The sequence below is a fragment of the Benincasa hispida genome, chromosome 3 (assembly GCF_027475165.1).
Source record: "Benincasa hispida cultivar pf3 chromosome 3, pf3_genome.v1.1, whole genome shotgun sequence".
Lineage (NCBI taxonomy): Eukaryota > Viridiplantae > Streptophyta > Magnoliopsida > Cucurbitales > Cucurbitaceae > Benincasa > Benincasa hispida.
The window spans coordinates 62,662,091-62,683,249 of NC_143480.1; the positions used below are offsets into that span (position 1 = coordinate 62,662,091).

Below are 21,159 nucleotides of genomic sequence, written 5' to 3' on the forward strand. Positions count from 1 at the left end.
CTACCATAAATGGATCATTTTCCCTTTTTTAGACAATTTGATCTTTTTCTACGGCAAATAATAATAATAATAATAATAAAATAAAAATAAAAATAACACACGTAATCTATGTTCATGTTAGTGGATGAAGTTATATAATCAAATGGTCATGTTGCAATCTTACTTGACCAATTCATGTCATGATACAATACAATTGGACTAATTCAAATAGTATTTTGGTTTCCTAAAAAATAATAACAATAATAATATAAGTATTTGAGATATAGGTTTGAAATATTGATGTCGACGGAAATATCAAAGTCTTAATTTTATGTAAATGTCGACAGAAATATTGATAAAATATCAACGTTGATAGATATTATTGGAAGAAATTATAAAAACAAAAAAAATTAAATTAGTTAATAAACATTTTATGATTTTTAAATAACTTAACGTTTATATTATTTATATTATATTTAAACTAGTGACATTTTTCTACGATATAATGAAAACATTGGTTCACACCTCATGTCAATGTCGAACCCACAGAAATATGAAAATATTGACATATCGACGAAAATTTGAGACTATGATTCTTTTGTAATACTCATTAAAAAAATCATAATAAAATACAAGAAAATTTTTACATATGGTTAAAAAATAAAAACACTTGATTTGTAACGATTTAATTTTTGTACTATTTCAAATTTATAATAATTTAGTTCTTAAACTTTAATATGTAACAATTTAGTCCTCATATTTTCAAATTCGTAACAATGTAATCTCCATCATGAAAAATCTTATCAAACTTAATTGCTAATTTTTATCATGAAACAACTTAATCTTTACTTTTATAAACAAACTTGACTCTTAATTGGCATATTAATCCCTATGTGTAAAAGTTTTAATTAAATTTTAATAGTACTTTTCATAAAAGGGATTAAACCGGTACAAATTAAAAATATATATAGATTAAATTGAAAGAGTAAATTTTTATAAATTATAGTATAAAGATTAAATTATTATTTTATAAAAGTTTACGAATTAAAAATAATAAAATAGTAATAAGTCCACGTGAGTGAATGCAATGAATAAAGGGATCATTCGTAGAAACCTAAAATTTGAATGGCATCAGAATTTGTTGCTTGTACGGATGCAAACGACGTCGTTTTCTGGTCGTTTTCCCCACATAGTAAATACTTGATCATCTTCTTTTGCTTTTCTTTCTCAATGAAGCAACAAATGCTAGTCCCATTTTCAACCATTATTCAAATCAAACATCTAACTTCGAGCTTTTAAGTCTTTCAAGAATTTTAGCTACTACTTTTAAGTTCAAATTTTTAATTTTCTTTAACAATGTAATAGGAGAATCAAACCTTTGACCTCGAGATCTATAGTACAAATTTTATGCTACTTGAGCTATGTTCATATTGGCTTAAGCTTTAAACCTATTAGCATATAAAATTGAGAGTGAAGAAAATGGGCTGACTAGATAAATAGCAAATTTCTAGGTTTTATTTGAAAAAAATAGCAAAAAATTTTCAAAATTGTGAAAATGACAAAATCAAATTAAATAAAAAAATAATGATAAATTGTCAAAACCGCCATCACTTACAAATAAATATCTAACGTTCATAAGTTGAAGCAAAAAACTTCAAATACACTATAACTGAACAATTACCATGGTAACCAATATAGCCTACCAAAAGTCCAATCAACACCTACCTGATATGAATACTACAATTCTCTAACCATTCATAGAAAATAAAAAATAATTAAAACCAAAACTATCAACAACTCAAATTATAAAAAAAAAAAAAAAAAAAAAAAAAAAAAAAAAAAACTAGGGATTTGAAAAACCTCTTATCTTCCTTCAGTTTTCCTCTAAAAAATATTAGGGATTTGAGGATTTCTTCATGCAACCACAACGCTGAAGGAAATCAGATTCACGATTCCCATGAGCAGTGGAAGAACGATAATTCCAAATCACAATCATAAATGAACATAACATTTACAATCGACTTCAAACAAATGGTTATGCAAATCATACAGAAATTACAGCATGAAAATTTTAAATGCATAAAGAGATCAAATTCTACGCACAATGGCAGAAGCGTCTCCACACTCTGTTGCGCACGAACGCTCGAACAACAGCAGCCACGAACGCTCAATCTACACGACCGCAACACAGCAACGAACATTTCGCGCTCGTCCTCAACAATCTCCTCGGTCACGAGCTCCTCTGCAACACTAACGGCCTCCACAGCACCACGAAAGGCCTCCAGAAAACCTCGATGGTGTCGAGATGAGTATGACACCACCAATAAGGCTACCTTGGTATTCTCTGTGTGAGAATCTAGAGGGTGGGCTCTGTTCGGACTTGGTCTGAGGCAGACGAACGAAGGAAACACCGATCGCGTACACAACTGGGCAAGAGGGAGATGACGGAGACCTATTGTATAGGTCGATGCCCAATAGTTTAGATAAAACTAAGCGATCGTCTAGCAAAAGCAATCCGATCGTTTAGCTCATCGTTTAGCTCGGTCTGTCGCCTACAGACTCTACACGATCGTTTACCTTGGGCCAGCGATTGTATAGCAAAACTATGTGATCGTTTAGTAAATACTGCACGATCGTTTAGCTCTACTATGCACGATCGTTCAGCTCGCTCAATCGTCGTTTAGTAAATTTGAATTTACTTGACGACTTCGTGAGTTTTTTTTTTTTCGGGGAGAGAAAACTCAAAACTTTTTCAATCTTTTGTAAAAAAAAAAATTTTTGAAAATGAGAAAAACATTTTCCTTTTAAACACACGATTACCATGATCCAATAACCACCCACTACTTTGGTTATTTAAAAGAAAAAGAATTAATTATCCAATAATTAATATTATTATAAACATAAATGATATCCAATTTATCATACAAAATTTTGTTATAATAACGAATCACAAAGGAAATTATGGTTAAAATCTCATAAGTTTACATCATGATTACTTTGTATGTGCAATTGTAAAATAATTAAATCTCATAACTCCATATTATTATCACACTTTATGTGTAACTATATGTTAGTTAACTGCACAACTATAATAATATGATAAGTGCTAAAATTGATTTAAAAAATTGAAGAATATTTTAACGATTTGAAAAAAAAAAGAAATATCACTTCGTAAAAAAATGGTAATTCAAAAATATGAGAAATATACAACTAATTTATTAAGAATATATATATAATTATGAAAATCGTTAAAATAATACTTTAAGGATATGAGAAATATACAACTAATTTATTAAGAATATATGTATAAAATTATGGAAAAATAATTCAAAGATTTGGATAAAATTGAATAGGTAAAAAGTAAAAAAAAATCATTCAAACATTTGAATAAATTTGAAATTTGATTAGATAAAATAAAATTTAATAATATATGGATATTTAAAGTATTAATATAGTAGAAAAATTTGGATATTTAATTCATGTTAGATTAATTTGAAAAATGGTTAAACAAAATTTAAATTAATAATAAAATATGAAGATTATGTTAACTAGATAGGCAAAATCAGGAGGGCGATTGTTCTGGAGGAAAATCAGCAATTACACGATATACATAACTAACTCGACCTTGTGTTTTATTCTACAATTACCTTATATTTGTAGTTTCATCAATAACAACTACAAACCAGACAAGGGCAAATCAAGAATTTAAAAATTTATAGCCATGTGCATGTCATGTGAGTTGCAAATCTTATTCCTCGGCGATTATGTCATTTTTCAAAACGAAACCTTAAATTTTGCCATACACTCCAATTTCCCCCCAAAAAAAAATCAATTTTGACCCAATTACTTATATCAACCAACTACGCATACGCATAGCATATGATGCAACTTATGCAACATTCTAACCAAGTTAATGGCTTTCTAATTACTTTTCTTCCTTCTTTTCTTTTTCCTTTCTAATCTATCCCTCTTTGAATTGATAAATTTCCATCATGGAAGTAAATAGAAAAGAGTAAAGAAACAAAGACATACCAGGTTAGTAGAGTTAAAAAAAAAAAAAAAAAAAAAAAAAAAATTAAAAGTGGCCTAACCATACTAAGAAGTTTCTTCAAAATAGCTTAAAAGAGTGGGGGATTATGTTCTTCATCCATATTGTTAAGGAGAGTGCTAATTTCCCCAATTAAACAATAATTCTAAAGCTTTCAGGACTCTACTTTTCTTTTCAAGACTTGAGAGAAAATAAATTACCTATTAACCTTTACTAGGAAGTTAAATCTTCCCACTACTTCGGAGAAAGATCTTGACTACGCTTAGCAGCAGCGACGACAGCATTCATAAACATACCACGGAGTCCTCCCTTCTCTAGTTCATGTATACCAGCAATGGTAGTCCCACCAGGTGATGTAACATCATCCTTGAGCTGCCCTGGATGCTTTCCAGTTTTAGTGACCATGGAGGCTGCACCTAACACCTGTAAACAAATTCTGAACCATTTAATTTCCATTGGTAAATTTGAAGCAGAGTATGAGATTTCAATTCGTCCAAAACCAAATAACTATGCTTAACATGTTTGAGAACTCCCTATATATTAGTAATTAGCTAGGGAGTTTGTTAAACTTGATTATAAATCGAGGGGGAGAGTAAGGGATAACAGAAGTAATATTTTGGTGAATGAACTGGAGTTTGAGAGAGATTTGAATTACTTGGATATCTTGTGAGTTTTCTCATCACTTGCATTTCATTATTGATTGTGTTTTGGTTCCTACGAAGTTCATTGTATAGGGAAATCAATTAGGAAATGAATAGTGATTGATTTTCAGGGAAGAGAAAGGTCAATAGATTAACAACAATCATTCCACAAAATGTGATAACTTTTAGCATCCTCGTGTTCTATATGGCATCTATCAGATAATACAAGAATAAATATGCGAGCATTATATATCATAGAAGGGTCAGTTTCTTCATTTATTTACTTGTATATGGACAGCATCTTCGATAGAAAGTTTACTTTTTAACTTTTTGTCCTTGACATGAAAAGGCAAGTTCGATCTTTTCTTTATTTCAAGTTTGATCGTTTTTCGGATTATAAAATCACATTGTAAAATAAAATGCTAAGATATAGCAGTATATATCCATTTACGGACTCCAACAATATCGATACTTGTTTCTTTTCTTTTCTTTTTTTCAAAAAGAAAGAGTCTATGATCTTTCATTATTCACTGTGGTCATGGAAGCAAGGGTATTTCTAATTTACTTAGTACAGCCTAGTTATTATGGTACACAACATTAATTACTTTAAACATAGGTACACCCGATGAATTTGACTCACAGTTTGAGAAGCTAGACCCATTGCAAGTTCTCGTGGTAGACCTGCAGCAACGCCTCCGTCTGCCAAAGCTTCAATTGCTAGGAATATGTATGCTGGCCCACTTCCACTGCATAATTCCATTTACATATAATATAATAGTATCTATTAGCTGGAGAATGCCGATGAAAACCAAAAATTGGAAGTAAATCTTATTGAAATACGCATTAGAAAGAAAATTACAAAGGGTTGCCAACCGCCTGAGAGGCTTATTTCTTTCTCAAGACTATAAAACATATGCTAGTCTCTAAACCCTTTATTTATGAACAGTTCTCAAACAAACTCCCAAACTAATAATTGATATGTCCGTAATATTCTAATAGTATTCTAATAAATAAATATTCTAATAATATCCTAACATTTCATCTCGTATCCCCAACAAAAGCAAGCTCCAAAATCATTAGGAAGTGCAATACAGAAAGAAGAAAATTTGTAAAACTGTGAGACTCAGGTCTTACAATATATTACATACCTCAGACCAGTGATTGCATCAAAAAATTTCTCATCAGCTTCCCATATCTTACCCACAGATCCAAATAATTTAGCTACTAGTTGTCCATCCTCCTTTATTGCACCTTCTCCCAAGCTCATGACTAGTCAAACAGAAGCAGAACTTCTCATTGGTCAGAACATGAGTACAAAAAAATAGTGAAAACTGTAGAGTAAAACATTAAAGCCTCGTTTGGTAACATTTTATTTTATTTTTTTGTTTTTGAAAATTAAACCTATGGACTCTACTCCTACCTCCAAATTTCTTCCTTTATTATCTACTTTTCACCAATGGTTTAAAAAACTAAGCTAAATTTTGAGAACTAAGAGAAGTTGTTTTGAAAAAGTTGTTTTTATTTTTGGAATTTGGCTAAGAATTCAACCATTGTAGTTAAGAAAGATGCAAATTATTATAAGAAATGTAAATGAAATAGACTTAATTTTCAAAAACAAAAATAAAAAACCAAATGGTTACCAAACAGAACCTAAGTATTTTTCGTTCTTCTCCATGCCATGCACTGAGCAAGACGAATTAAAAATCTCAATATGGGTCATCCAGATCATGTAATGTAGTACTGAAGTTGGTTAATATATTTTCTGAGCTTGGCTTGGCTTGGCTTGTTGGATGAAGCTTCCAAGCAAACCAGACTATCAATCAGAAAGTCAAACAAAATTCACCACAAACATGAAGAAGCTGCAGTCTCTAGATTAAAGATACCAAATGAAGAAACCTTCGTCCTCAAATTATTTTCTTATCTTTTTATTTAGAGTTTCCAGATGCCTGTATCTCTTTTCTTATATAACTTGTAATGGTAGATTCATTAACTATAGCATTTCAAGAAGATTCAGCAAATGTAAATCAAAACCTGCACCCTGATTGACCAATTAATTGGATCCCTCACTTCCCATTGCAGTTTTGACTGTTAGATCATTAATATAATTAAATACCAGAAAAATCAATTTTATCCTCTCTAAAAAGTAACACCGATTTCAGCATTCTAGAAACAGATACGAGCAAGGGTAATGACATTAAATTTAAACATAAGAGGAGAAGATAATACCTGATGCAGCCTCACCAACCGCCGCGGGAGTATTTGGCATAACTCTAATGAACCGGTTATGACCTGCCCAATCCTAAATGTATAAAGCATTACTCCAAGTGCAATTGTACGTAGAAAGCAAGAATAATATATACAAGTATGTGATTAAATTGAAGCTTTTTAACTAATAAACGAGACCATAAAAGAAAATATTGATTAGAATAAAGTTGAGATAAGTTTGAACTTTTAAGAGTCGAGCATTCATCTATGAACACTTGTAGGAAAAATAGTTTTGGATAACTTTGCTTTTAAATAACAATAATTCTTCGATAAAGACTCTTGCGAAAGAAAGGAAACACTAATTAAGTGCTTCTCCTAAAATCACTTCAAAAGCTTGAAAGGTACTTCTAAAATTTTTAAAACCATTTTTATTATCTAACCAAACACTCTATAAAATCTGAAAAGTGCCATTAAAGGGCTAAAAGCATATCACTTAGAAGTGATGTCAAACTCATCCCAAGTGCTTTTTGTTCAAGTACTTCAAAATGCTTGAGAATGATATGAGAATTATTGAACTTACTTTTAACCATTTAACCAAACACTACAAAAAGTTGGAGAAAATCACATCAAACTTACCCTATACAGCAAAAGAAATCAGTAAAAACTGTTTCATTCCATAAATAAAATTCAGGCAAAATATTCAAACAGAAACCCCAAATTTGATATGAATAGAGAAAGCTATGTGTATCAGAATCCCAGAGGCTGGTGTTTTATCACATAACACCCAACTCAAAAAAAAACAATCTCATCCAGCTGAACATCCAAAAAAACAAGTTAGTAAAGTCAAGAACCTGCAGATCTTTCAGTTTTACCCCAGCAGCAACCGAAACCAAAAGCTTCTTCCCTGAGAGTAGAGGCCTCAACTTCAACACCACATTCTTAACTGCAACAAATATTACCCATCAGTGATGATTTGACATAAAATTGATGAAGAAAACAAACTTCTTAGGTAACAGTCCTTCAAAAGACAAATCACTATAAACCCATATCATTATTTCGAGATACAAATCACCAGAGCTTCTCTCAAAACGTCCAGAGACATTTCTCTACTAATTTTTTAAAACATTTTTCAAGAAAACAATGAGAATATCAAGAAAAATAAAATAAATGAATGAATAAACAAATGGGGGAAAACAGAACAGCAATAAATGAAATGAACAAGAGCCGTACCAACTTGAGGCTTAACAGATAAAATGACCACATCACTTTCTTCAACCACCTGATGAAAAGCAATCAAAAAATGAAAAAAAAAAAAAAAAAAAGGCAAGGACAATTCTGTTTATGTAAAAGAACAGAGACTAATAAACACAGGATTGAACTTGAAAGATGAATGATAATCATACGTTGTCGTTCTTGGGGAGGACTTGAACACCGAAGGATTCGAAGGCAATGCGGCGACTAGGGTTGGAATGAACAGCCGTGGAGATACGAGAAGGAGGTAAAAGACCAGATTGGACAATTCCTTTGGCTATACTCTCGGCCATTTTTCCAGCTCCGATGAACCCTAATCTATAAGCATCAATTGAAATGGGAAGGACCTCCATTGATTCCGATCGAAAGCTCTTCTCCGGCGACCGGCTGCGCTATCAAAATCCACAGTAACGGCTCAACCGCGACATCCCGTTTTGAAGGAGGAACCAAACTCGCAATTTTGTTTTTTTTTGGATCTTTTTATTTTCTCTTTATTTTTCATATGCTTTTTGCTGTGTATTTTCAGTTAAATTACAATTTAAATTGAATTCATGTGTTCTTTTTTATAATTTAATTGCTTTTTTTTTTAGTTTACTCATTTTTTAAATTAAGAGAATTTCTTCTCTTTTTTTTTTAAAGGGAAAAAAAGCACATTTTTCCTCTTTTAATTTGATAATAGGGATATCTTAGGTCAAATAAATCATTAAATAAAAAAAATCCAATTTCTTTTTTTTTTTTTTACATTCACATTAAAAGGAAAAAATCACATTTATGACTTAAAAAGAAAAAAAAATTTCCCCCATTTCTATTATCATTCACTTTAAAAGAAAAAAAAAACTCAAAAAGAATTTTTTATATTTTATTGAAAAATTCTTATAAATTGAAAATTTTCAAAAATATTTATAGCAAAAAATTCCAAAAGTGTTTGTACTTTTGGAATTTTTTGCTATAGAATGCAAATATTTTTAAACATATCTTTATTAGAAGTGTTCAAAAAATCCGATGAGATTTCGATCAACCTAACCCTACCCAACCTGTGCGGTTTAGGTTGGGTTGGGTTCAAATAAATGAAAATTTTATAGATTGGGTTGGTTCATGGGTTCACCTAATATAAACCAAACCAACTCGAATTTAATATTAACTTTAAAATATATTTTTTTTATTACATATAACACAATTATTGATACATATATTGATTTTAATTTTATTTAATTTCAATATTTTTTAAAATAATTTATTATTCAACAACTCTTAAAAGTAATTTCTTTACACTTTAAAAGAAAATTTTTACTATATAAATTGAAATTGAGTTACTAATCTTAATTCAATATATGAAAATAATTAAATAAGACATTTACATATTTATGTTGTGTTTCTTTTTAGAACAAAATTTTAAACAAATGACCCGATTAACCTAAACCAACCCAACCTAAACACCCCTAATCTTTATATTTAAAAAGACTCCTATTTTATCTATAAATAAATTTCCATTAAATCATTAATTAAATTTTCTCCACCTATTCTTGGGACATTAAAAAAATCCTATTTTCTGGAATTCACATTAAAAGATTTAAAAAAATAAAAAAATCTATTTTTATCTAATAATTTCGATTTTCAACAGAAAAAAAAATATTATTTTCTCTAATTCACCATCTTTAAATAATTTTATAATATGATATTCAAGTTAAATGCATGAAATTATTTTTTAAAAGAATCTATCATTCATGTTAGATGATAAGAATATTTCCCCAAAAACATGATTTTTATCTAATAATTTCAATTTTCAATAAAAAAAATTCTCATTTTATTTAATTCATATTAAATTCATGTATAAAAAAATTTTGATCCATCTACTTTAAACAAAAGAAAATTTCGTTTCAATTTTAATTTTTTTTTTCAAGACTTGATTTAAGATCAAATCAAATTAAGATTTGAATATAAGTTCTTCATGTGTCCTAAATTTTGAAGGAGGATGAAAAGTGTGATATTATTCGTATTTATTTTTTATTTAATGTAATTTTGTATGTTATTCTATTGTTACCTACAAATATTTTGTATTTTGTATTCTATTTTTTCCACTTACTTATACATGAAGACTCTCTTCGAGATGAATGATCGTAAATGCAAAACAAAAATTATAAATTTATTTATATTTACAAAAGGTTAGTTTATGTATGTCTATAAACTTTTATACTAGATCTAAAATTATATTATTTTCTTTTTCTCTTCTTTAATTATTATTAAATTTGTAAAATTAATGTAGACAAATTTCCCCTACATATTTTCATAAAATTGGTTCTATATTTTGAATGTATTTATTTATTTACTATTTGATAGATACATGTTAAATATTTTGGAATCTTCTCATATCTCCAATGGTGTTAGTTTTCTTACCCAATCTCTTGAGATTATGGTTAGCAAAATAATAATGAGTGCAAATAATAATTTCAGTTGCAAGGTAATTAATATGAAATAATATTTTCATTTAAATTGAAAGTGGATAATCAAATCAATCAAATAAAATATACATATATACTTTTTAATTATCAAATACTTAATACCTAAAAAATAGTGCAAATCAAAATAAAAACCAATATTTTTTTAACTTACTAGAAAATTATTACAAAATTTAAAAAATATATAGTTTTAAAATAAAGTTTGGATTAAATAGGTAGTAACCAAATTATGCCAACTAAAAAAAAAATTAATTTACTGGATAATTAGTTTTTTTTTTAAATAGAAACAATATGATCTTGGTTTAATATAAAGTTTGAAATTAAACTTTTGTAAACATAATAAATCTCCTCCATTTCATTCCATAAACTTTTTATTAGTACGACATTGCCTTATTTTATTAGTAGCTGCTACTTTAATTTGATAACAAACTATTAGATAGTTAACTTATAATAATAGTTAATGAATTATTTTTTCTTGATCGATAATTAATGAATTATTACTTATAATAAATTAAAGGACAAATATTGATTTATACGGTTGAACTTTGAGAATTATATTAATTTAAACCATAAACTAATAATTATATCAATTTAAACTCAAAATGTTGAAGGTTGTATCAATTTAAATCCTGAATTTTGCGAGTTGTATCAATTTAATCTTCAAATTAATAATTGTATCAATTTAAACCTTGAAGTTTCATAAGTATATCAATTTAAACCTTAAATTTCATAAGTGTATCCAAATAAAACATAATGAAAATTTAGAGTTTAAATTGATAAAAATATTAGTTTGGGGTTTAATTGATACAAATTTGGGTTTAGATTGATACAATTATTAGTTTAAGGTTTAAATTGATACAATCCCCAAGATTTAGAGATATACAAAACTAAAATTTAATTTAATGTTATTCTATTCAATCGGTTTAATTTTACCTCTTATACATAGTTTTAATTTATTTTAAAACTTTTGTAATTGAGTTACATCATGAATTTTACAAAAGATTTGCAACACACGTGGTATCCAACTAATATTATTAAAATAATATAAATAAAACATTGCAAAAAGGATGAACCTAAACCTTGAAATTATTATTTTTTAGTTTGTTTACCATTTTAATTTTAAAATTTTATTTTACTTAATATCATTTGGTTAGTTACGCTTCAATGTAAACTAATATGATATTTTTAAAATTTTCAAAATTAATTAATAATTGATTACTTATATACATATACACACACATATATATATATATATATATATTTATATTTATCATCTAATTTCCAACTTCAAAATTTGATTTAAATTATCTTTTTAATTTTCAATTTTGTATTAACTATTTAATAATAATAAATATTTTTCTTCATTATAATTTGAATTGATTGGATTACCTATCTAATTTTAAACTTTAATTTAAATCAATATTAATATCATTTATCGTACTCAGTTTCAAATAATTGAAAAATACTTTTTGTTGGAATAGATTTGATTATCCACCTTTAATTAAATCCAAATTATTATTATTATTTTCTTTTTTAAAAAATCATAATAATGGTCTAGTAACTAAAATAATAATATTTTTTATATATAAAGATTTAATTACCTATTTAATTTCAAATATTAATTTAAAATAATTTTTGTATTAATTAGTTAATAACTAAAAATTAATATTTTTATTTTGATCATGAAAGATTTTATTGCCTATATTATATATTACAAAAATAGATATCCAATCTTTAGAGTCTCTAAAAGCCATCTATCACTCTTCCATCTCTCATGTGTTAGTCCATGTGCATTTGGTGGAATTTAAAAAGCACACACTTTCGCACGAGGTTTTCAAAGAAATTTGTTTCGTAGAATTTGAACTTTGTATCTGTATCAATTTCAGTATAGCAAGTACAATCTCTAACCTAATAATTTTTTGATGCGTTCAAAATAAACTTTAATATTTAAACTGGTTGATCTTTTACTTTTGGACGGACTTGTTGATCTTTTTTTATGATCAGCCATTAGACTTGTTGATATGTTGATCTTTTTGGATTATTGGTCAATTTTAGGAGAATTCTCTCTAGGTTCTCTAGAGTGTAGAGTTGCTGACTCCCACAAATGGATAGAGCTCCTCTATTTATAGAGTTCTTTGGCAGGCTTTGTGGGCTAAGGCTTAGTTGGTCCATAGGCCTCCCATTGGGCCCAATTAGTTGGATTTGGGCCCAATTTGATATTTGCACTAAATTAAGTTTACTTTTTCTCCAAATAGACTTTAGCCTAAATTATAATACCAAAATAGATCAAATTAATTTTATTCGATCCAACGGTCAAGATGCAAACACGTGGCATCATCGGAATTTGCAAATTTATGTTTTCAACTTCAATTTGGGACACATGGTGACTTCTAATTAGTCCAAAATTCAATTTTTTGAAATTTTGTCATTAATTTAGTAAATGATGTGACAATTTGTGATTGGTCCAAAATTTATCCTTCTAAATCCATGCACTCTCTACCCCGATCAAAATTAAGTATTTTAATTTTTTACCTAATAGGTTTTCAACTTCAGCCTTATACTCTTTAAACTTTTCAAATGCTTCAGACTTATGTTCCATTAGGTATAAGTAACCATACCTCGAATTTCATCTATGAACGAGATGAAGTATTCATACCTTCCTCTAGCCTTTACATTCATTGGACTACAAAGATCCAAATGTATGAGCTCTAAGGGTTATTTGACTCTATAACCTTTTCCACTAAAAGGTCTAGTCATTTTCCTTCGAGACAGGATTCGCGTGCAGGTAATGAATCATCTTATAACTGACTTAGAAGTCAATTCTTTACCAATCTCCCGATCCTATCGAGATTTATGTGGCTTAATCTCAAATGTCAAAGATACGTATCATTGTTACTTGGAGAAATTCTTCGCCTTTTTGTTTGAGTATTTGATGTTTTAAACATCTCATGATTTAAAAGTGCTTTTGATTCAGTTGTTCTGAACACATATAAGTTGTCTTCTAGTTTAGCCGAACAAATAGTCACACCATTTTTCATTATGAATGCTTCATTTGAATTAAAAGAAATAGAGTACGATTGTTCAATTAAATAGGAAATAGAAACAAGGTTCCTCCTCATTTTGGGAATAATGTATAAGTTTTCTAAAAACAGAAATCTAGTTCCAAAAAACAACTTAGCAGCTCCCACTACATGAGCTGAAATGACGTCTTCTGTTCCAACTTTGAGCGTCATTTCACCCTTTTCAAGCTGTTGGAAGGAACTAATCCATGTAAAGAAGAACAAATGTGATTATGACTCATGAGTCAAGTGTCCAACCATCATGGTTATTTTCACTAAATAGGTTTCTAGGACAACTAAATCATATTCACCTTCCTTCTCTTTCTTCTTCTCAGGAAGATACTTGAGACAATTGCTTTTCAGTGACCATCATATTACAGTGGAAGCATTTGCCTTGTCAGCCTTTAACTTTGCCCTTGTCTTTTCCAGCAGCAAGAGCCTTCCCCTTTTATCATTTCTTTTTCTGGGTCTTCTTAAAACCAGAGCTTGAAGGAACAGACTTAGTTCTAGAGGATGAACCCTTATGGAACTTTTTGGGATGGGCAACATTTGCTTCTCCTTCTACTGGTCTCTTACCTTTCATAAGGGACTGAAAAATCTGTAACTTATTTAGAAGGGTAGTCAGGTTATATTGTATTTTATTCATAACCACATTGCTGTTTGAAGAAAAACTCTTTGGAAAAGATCTAAAATAAAGGACATTTGACTCTACTCATCGATGAACGCACCGTTTATTACAGCGATATTGAACTAGACCATCAAGTCGAGAACCTTGTTCTCTCACTGATTGGCTTTCTTTCATGCGCACATTGTAAATGTACTTGAGTGCCTTGTGTCAAATCTAAATGGATGGTTATCCATGTTGGGGATGATGCCCTAAAGTCTCGTGTCCTGTAGTTTGTAAATAGTTTGAACGAACGCTTGTGATGTATAGTATATGATATTTACTTCACTTCTTGACTTTGTACATTTGGATGTTTTATTTGATCCCAGGGTTTGAACGATGTGGTGCCACACTGAAAGATCTCTTAACGAAGAGTTCCATGAGTGCCGTCGGATCTCTCCAATTTCACTGTGACCAAAATATACCAAATACATTTGAACATACAGCTATGCAAATATACAGTAATTAACGACATGCTTAGAACATTAAAATGTAAGGGAAAGAGTTCTCATACCAGTTGAAGGCGCTCTTCAAGCTATGGAACTCAATGCAGTGGAAGACCTCTACTCGATCAACAAACGCCCAGCAGATGCGTCGGTTATAGCAGCACGAACAATCGCAAACAAACGAACGCAACGAGGACGAGACCGTAGAAAAGAGCCCTAGGTATTCTCGGAGTGAGAACCCCAAGTGTGGTCTTTGGTGATTTTGGTAGAGGTAGGAGGAAGAACTGATTGTGTAGACAATAAACAAGTGGGAGAGAATGAGAAGCTATCACATAGCAAGATGCTTATCGCTTAGAAGAAACTACACGCTCGTGTAGGTTTTACTGAGCGATCATTTAGGAAAAGGTAGGCGATCGTTTAGCAAACACGACACACTATCGATCGTTTAGGAAAGCTAATCGATCGTTTAGGAATTAGTGTGCGATCGTTTAGGCGTTGAGCGACTATCGCATAGGCTCTCGACTTTAAGCGATCGTTTACGCTTCCACACCAAGCAAAACCTTCCGATCTTTTTTCGAACCCTTCAAAATGAAACCAAATTTCATTTTTATTCTTCGGTTACAATAACCGACACTCTTTTCCCACTAACGCACGTTCAAGAGAAATTTTAAGTTAATTATCATATAATTAACCAATTAAATATTAATAAATATAATCATATTATATTTTTACCCTATAGTTTGATATCACATATCTACTATAGTAATTTCTCCTTTACTTGATATAAATCATATTTATATCTAATTTCCTCCAAAATAATATATCTCATACATTTAGCCAATTATATCATATATAATTAACAAGTCCAATTGTTGGGGTTGATGCCCTAAAGTCTCGTGTCCTGTAGTTTGTAAACAGTATATATACGAACACCTGTATTGTTAATATATGATATTTACTTCACATCTTGTTGTTTTGCTCGGTTATTTATTTCATTTGCTTTACGACAAACAAATAAACATAAAAATCCATGGTTATTTGTATGTGACTCAAGCATGTATGTGGTGACATACAAGTGGATCATGTCTTGAGTGATAACCAAAATGGTCTGTAGTAAATAGATAAAGGAGGGAAACCTTATCCTGGTAACGCTATGGACCCGGTCCGCTTTATGGAATGGTCACAAGTATTGTGACTTGTCATAGATGGTCTGATCCTGATCATTCGTGTTGGGGACATGCGAGCGGGGGCGTCCTATACAAAGAGTTTCTATAAGACCTGACCACGAAGTGTTAATGTCTTGTTATATAACACCGTTCATGACAGAGACTTCACTTCACTAGGATGATCATAGGTAACATGACCTCAATCCTGAGTGAGTTGGGAACTCCTGCCATTGAGGGCGGTTCTTTGATTTGTATGGGTGCGACTGGCCAGGTCGCCGATTCAAACCTACCATTTTGGGGATTCGTCTGATTTGGGAGCTGGGAACTCAGCTGCACAAGATGGAATTCACTCCTTCCCTGAGGCAGGGGTAAGTAGATAGATGGCTCCCTTAAGTGCTGATTCCGGGGCTTGAACGATGTGGCGCCACACACATTCTCTTGAACCGAGAAGTGTTTACACATAGTTGGACTATGTTGTATTGTTCATTAGAGAAATCAGTGGTACTTAAGAAGTGAGATATAACTACAGGGGTAAAACGGTAAATTGGCCTAGTTGTACTTACGAGCATTTATGAAGGTCATCGTACTCATGATTGGTTATATCCAATGGACATAGAAATATATCTGTGGTAAGAAGAGTTCAGTTGTTGGTCTTTAGTGGAATCATTGACAGTTAACGGATGGTGGATCTCGTGGCTAAAGAGTTTAGTCAGCTATTCACGTACCGTTGGAGCTTCGAATCACAGGTCCATTAGGTCACCTGGGTAGCTTAGATAAAGTCGAGAACCAGTGTTTGAGTTAATTTGAAATGTTCAAATTGACAAGAGGAAGTTCAATTATATATGATATAATGGGACTGGTTAATTATATATGATATAATTGGCTAAATGTATGAGATACATTAATTTGGAGGAAATTAGATATAAATATGATTTATATCAAGTAGAGGAGAAAATACTTTAGTAGATATGTGATATCAAACTATAGGATATAAATATAATATGATTATATTTATTAATTAATTAATTGTTTAATTATATGATAATTAACGAATTTATCCACGTTCGAACATGGGAAGTGGGCTTCGATGGTTATAGTAGCCAGTGGATTAAAAATGAAAATCGTTTTCATTTTTCATAGTCGTGCATTTCTTTTTTTTCCATTCGTGCCCAAAAGAATTCATGAAAGCGATCGCGAGAGCCTATACGATAGAAGCTCGTCCGTCTAAATGACCATCTATCTCACGTTTTCTAAAAAAGATCGCATACTTTTTTCCTAAACGATCATTCAGTTTTTCATACACGATCGTGTAGCTCTTCTATACGATAAGCATTTTTGCTATACGATAGCACAATTTCCTCTCCCACTTTCTTATCGTCCACACGACGCGTTGTCCTCCGTCCTCTACCAAATTCACCAAAGCCTACTCTTTAGGTTTTTGACTCCGAGGATACCTGGATTTCACTTGTGGTGGTGTCGTCCCCGCTACAGTATTCGTGTACATTCTGATCATGCTGTTGCAGTTGACATACCTGCCGGGTGCTAGTAGATCTGTTGGGAGGGTTTCCGCTGCTTAGGGTTCAGACGTGCGAAGAGAGTCTTCAACTAGTATGAACCCTTTCCTTGTTAATTATTGTGTTCTGAGCATGCCGATAATTAGGTTTATATGCATAATTATTAGCGTTGAATGTATATCTTTTGTGTTTCGGTCACTGTGAAATCGGAGCAATTTGAACCTGCTCATAGAACTCTCGGTATGAGATCCTTCACCAATTATATCATATATAATTGAACTTCCTCTTGTCAATTTGAACATTTCAAATTAACCCAAACATTGATTCTCGACTTTATCCAAGCTACCCAGGGGACCTAATGGACCTGTGGCTGGAAGCTCCAACGGTCCGCGAATAGCTGATTAAACTTTTTAGCCACGAGATCCACCATCCGTTAACTGTCAGGCATTCCACTAAAGACCAACAGTTGAACTCTTCTTAGCACAGATATATTTCTGTGTCCATCGGATATAACCAATCATGAGTTGATGACCCTTCACAAATGCTCGTAAGTACAGCTGGGCCAAATTACTGTTTTGCCCTGTAGTTACATCTCACTTCTTAAGTACCACTAATTCCTCTAATGAACAATACAACATAGTCCAACTATGTGTGAACACCTCTTGGGCCAAGCAAAGGTGTGTGGCGCCACATCGTTCAAGCCCCGGAATTAGCCCTTAAGGGAGCTATCTATCTACTTACCTCTACTTCGGAGAAGGAGTGAATTCCATCTTGTGTAGCTGAGTTCTCAGCTCCCAAATAAGACGAATCCTTAAAATGGTAGGTTTGAATCGGCGACCTGGCCACTCGCACCCATACAAATCAAAAGACTGCCTTCAATGGCAGAAGTTCCCAATTCACTCAAGATTGAGGTCATGTTACTTATGGTCATTTTAGTGAATTGAAGTCTCTGTCATGAACGGTGTTATATAATAAGACGTTAACACTTTGTGGTCAGGTCTTATACAAACTCTTTGTATAGGATGCCCCCGCTCGCATGTCCCCAACATGAATGATTAGGATCAAACCATTTGTGACAAGTCACAACACTTGTGACCATTCCACAAAGCGGGCCGCATCCGTAGCGTTACCAGGATAAGGTTTCCCTCCTATATCCATATACTACAGACCATTTTGGTTATCACTCAAGACATGATCTACTTGTATGTCACCGCATACATGCTTGAGTTATATACAGATAACTAGGGATTTTAAGTTTATTGGTTTGTGGTAAAGCAAATAAAACAAGATGTGAAGTAAAATATCATATATTATACAACATAAGCGTTCGTACAAACTGTTTACAAACTATAGGACACAAGACTTTAGGGCATCAACCCTAACACACACACACCTTCTCATGGATCGAGAGGTGTTCACACATAGTTGGACTATGTTGTATTGTTCATTAGGGGGATCAGTGGTACTTAAGGAATGAGATGTAACTATAGGGGAAAAACAGTAAATTAGCTCAACTATACTTACGAGCATCTGTGAAGGGTTATTATACTCATGATTGGTTATATCCGATGGAGACAAAAATATATCTGTGGTAAGAAGAGTTCAGCTATCGGTCTTTAGTTGAATGCCTTGCAGTTAACGGATGGTGGATCTCGTGACTAAAGAGTTTAATCAACTATTCATGTACTGTTGGAGCTTCGAGCCATAGGTCAGTAAGGTCCCCTTGGTAGCTTGGATACAAGTTGAGAATCAGTTTTTGGGTCAATTTAAAATGTTCAAATTGACAAGAGGAAGTTTGATTATATATGATATAATTGAACTGGTTAATTATATATGATATGATTGACTAAATGTATGAGATATATTAATTTAGAGGAAATTGGATATAAATATGATTTTCAGCAAGTAGAAGAGAAAACACTATGATTGATATATGATATCAAACTATAGGTTATGAATATAATATGATTATATTTATTATTTTATTAATTGGACGGTTATGAGATAATTGCCCTTTATTTTCTCTGAATTCATGCATTAGTGGGAAGTTCAATTCAATTTTAGTAACTGAATAATAAAATGAAAATTGTTTTCATTTTGCATGAGAGACGCATAATTGCTCACGGTGTGTTAAGCATTTCATCGCATAATATTTGAGAGCCTATGATAGAGCTTACTATTTACTAAAGGATCGCACACCTGCACGCCCTTTATTTAAACGATCGCTTACAATTTCCTAGACAATCACTTAGCGCCTGAGCCGAACTAAACTATCATATAGACGATCGCTTAGCTTTTACTACACGATCATGTACCACACACTAAACGATCAAGCACCCGACTATACGATAGTCTTTCCATTCTCCCACTTGCTTGATCTTTTGTACACGACTGCCTTTCCTCCCCACCTCTACCAAATTTGAACAAAGCCCACCCTTTGGATTCTTATTCCGAGAATATTGAGGGCTTCGAGTGGTGGTGTCGTCTCATTTCCTGGTGTTCGTGCGAAGCCGTTCGTGGTAGATGTTTGGAGGTGCTGAACGATAGACTGACGTTTTAGTGAGAGGAGTTCATTATCAAGCATAAAATGCGATGATTCTAAAAAAGCATGTGAAGGACGATGAATGAAGGATCTTACAAGCTCATGTTGCCATAAACTTGATGACTTGGGATGGAAATGGAATGTGGATGATGTGTTATGCTTATTTAGACTTTTATGCGATACTACTTCTAAATGTATGCATTATTAATGAAATGCTTGTAGTATGCTATGCGTTGTCACAAGTTTCCTTGCGTTGAAACCAAGTATAATTCCACCTCAAGTTTCTCGGAGAGATCCGAGGTTGAACACAGGGATTGCTTAGTTAATGCGTTACATTCGTGATATATGTGACCGGGTGTTTTTCAATTAATAAAAGAGTGTGTTTGTACATATATTTAAATTGCAGTAAAGTAAAATTGTGCGATATAGTAAAGTTGTGATGGTAAAGTAAAGTGCGATAAAAGTAAACCTAAGCTATTATGATACAAGATACAGGATACTGATACATGATACTGAGTTTGTATGAGTCAGAAATATAAAGGGTAATTAATATAAACATCATAAGTTCATTAATTGCGTTAAAGATATAACTACGGTTTCGCCTTCCTTTGGCATACACCTCACGGTGATCGGCCGCGTTCCCACATCTCTGTGGTGAAACAGGAATGAACGTAATGAACGTAAGGTTGCTTCCATCTCTGGAAGTACTTCTCGCTTTAGTTAACGCATTCTTCCAACCTTCTCTCGACAGGAGGAATGGCATCTTCACTTCTGCTCTCACAGGTGAAGATGCCGTCTAGCATGATTTAGCTAAACATATTTATTTCTTTAGCATAGATTAATTTGCTTGTTAGATTCATGCTAATTACTAAGGGATTAAGAAGACATCGTAGAGAAAGCGATTCATGGATGAACGAAAATAGACAGAAAGATGGAGATGAAAATGATCATGACATTTAATACTAATATTTAGCGTCTGATACATGGTGTGAATGATAGAGATTAAGAAGATGAATACAATTGATGATGAAGAGATAGAAACAAATACAGAAGAGTGCCAACGTCTTGACACAGATCTGGACGGTAGATTTGCTTGCCGGCGAATGGAATGAATGGACAGAAGAGCTTCCCTCTCAGGCTTGCTCGTCTTGTAGAAGTGACCTTGGTACAGAGCTTCACGGCGGGGAT

The 21,159-nt window shown here is 31.8% G+C and overlaps 1 protein-coding gene across 1 annotated transcript; it reads right to left on the minus strand.

Moving 5' to 3' along the window:
• Positions 1 to 4,061: 4,061 nt before the first annotated feature.
• On the minus strand, positions 4,062 to 8,659 carry P5CR (pyrroline-5- carboxylate (P5C) reductase). The gene is made up of 7 exons (XM_039025363.2): positions 8,277 to 8,659; positions 8,104 to 8,152; positions 7,725 to 7,816; positions 6,895 to 6,967; positions 5,817 to 5,937; positions 5,309 to 5,414; positions 4,062 to 4,450 (listed from the first exon to the last, which is right to left on the minus strand). The coding sequence occupies exons 1-7, from the start codon at positions 8,475 to 8,477 to the stop codon at positions 4,262 to 4,264; spliced, it is 831 nt and encodes a 276-aa protein (XP_038881291.1). The 5' UTR covers positions 8,478 to 8,659; the 3' UTR covers positions 4,062 to 4,261.
• Positions 8,660 to 21,159: the final 12,500 nt, after the last annotated feature.

What these genes read in the sequence shown, in the direction of transcription:
- P5CR (XM_039025363.2), bottom strand. Translation starts at nt 8,477, where the DNA reads ATGGAGGTCCTTCCCATTTCAATTGATGCTTATAGATTAGGGTTCATC. An exon ending in TCCTCCCCAAGAACGACAAC is followed by an intron (nt 8,153 to 8,276) that starts GTATGATTATCA and finishes GCTTTTCATCAG; the next exon opens with GTGGTTGAAGAAAGTGATGT. An exon ending in TGGGTCTAGCTTCTCAAACT is followed by an intron (nt 4,451 to 5,308) that starts GTGAGTCAAATT and finishes ATTTGTTTACAG; the next exon opens with GTGTTAGGTGCAGCCTCCAT.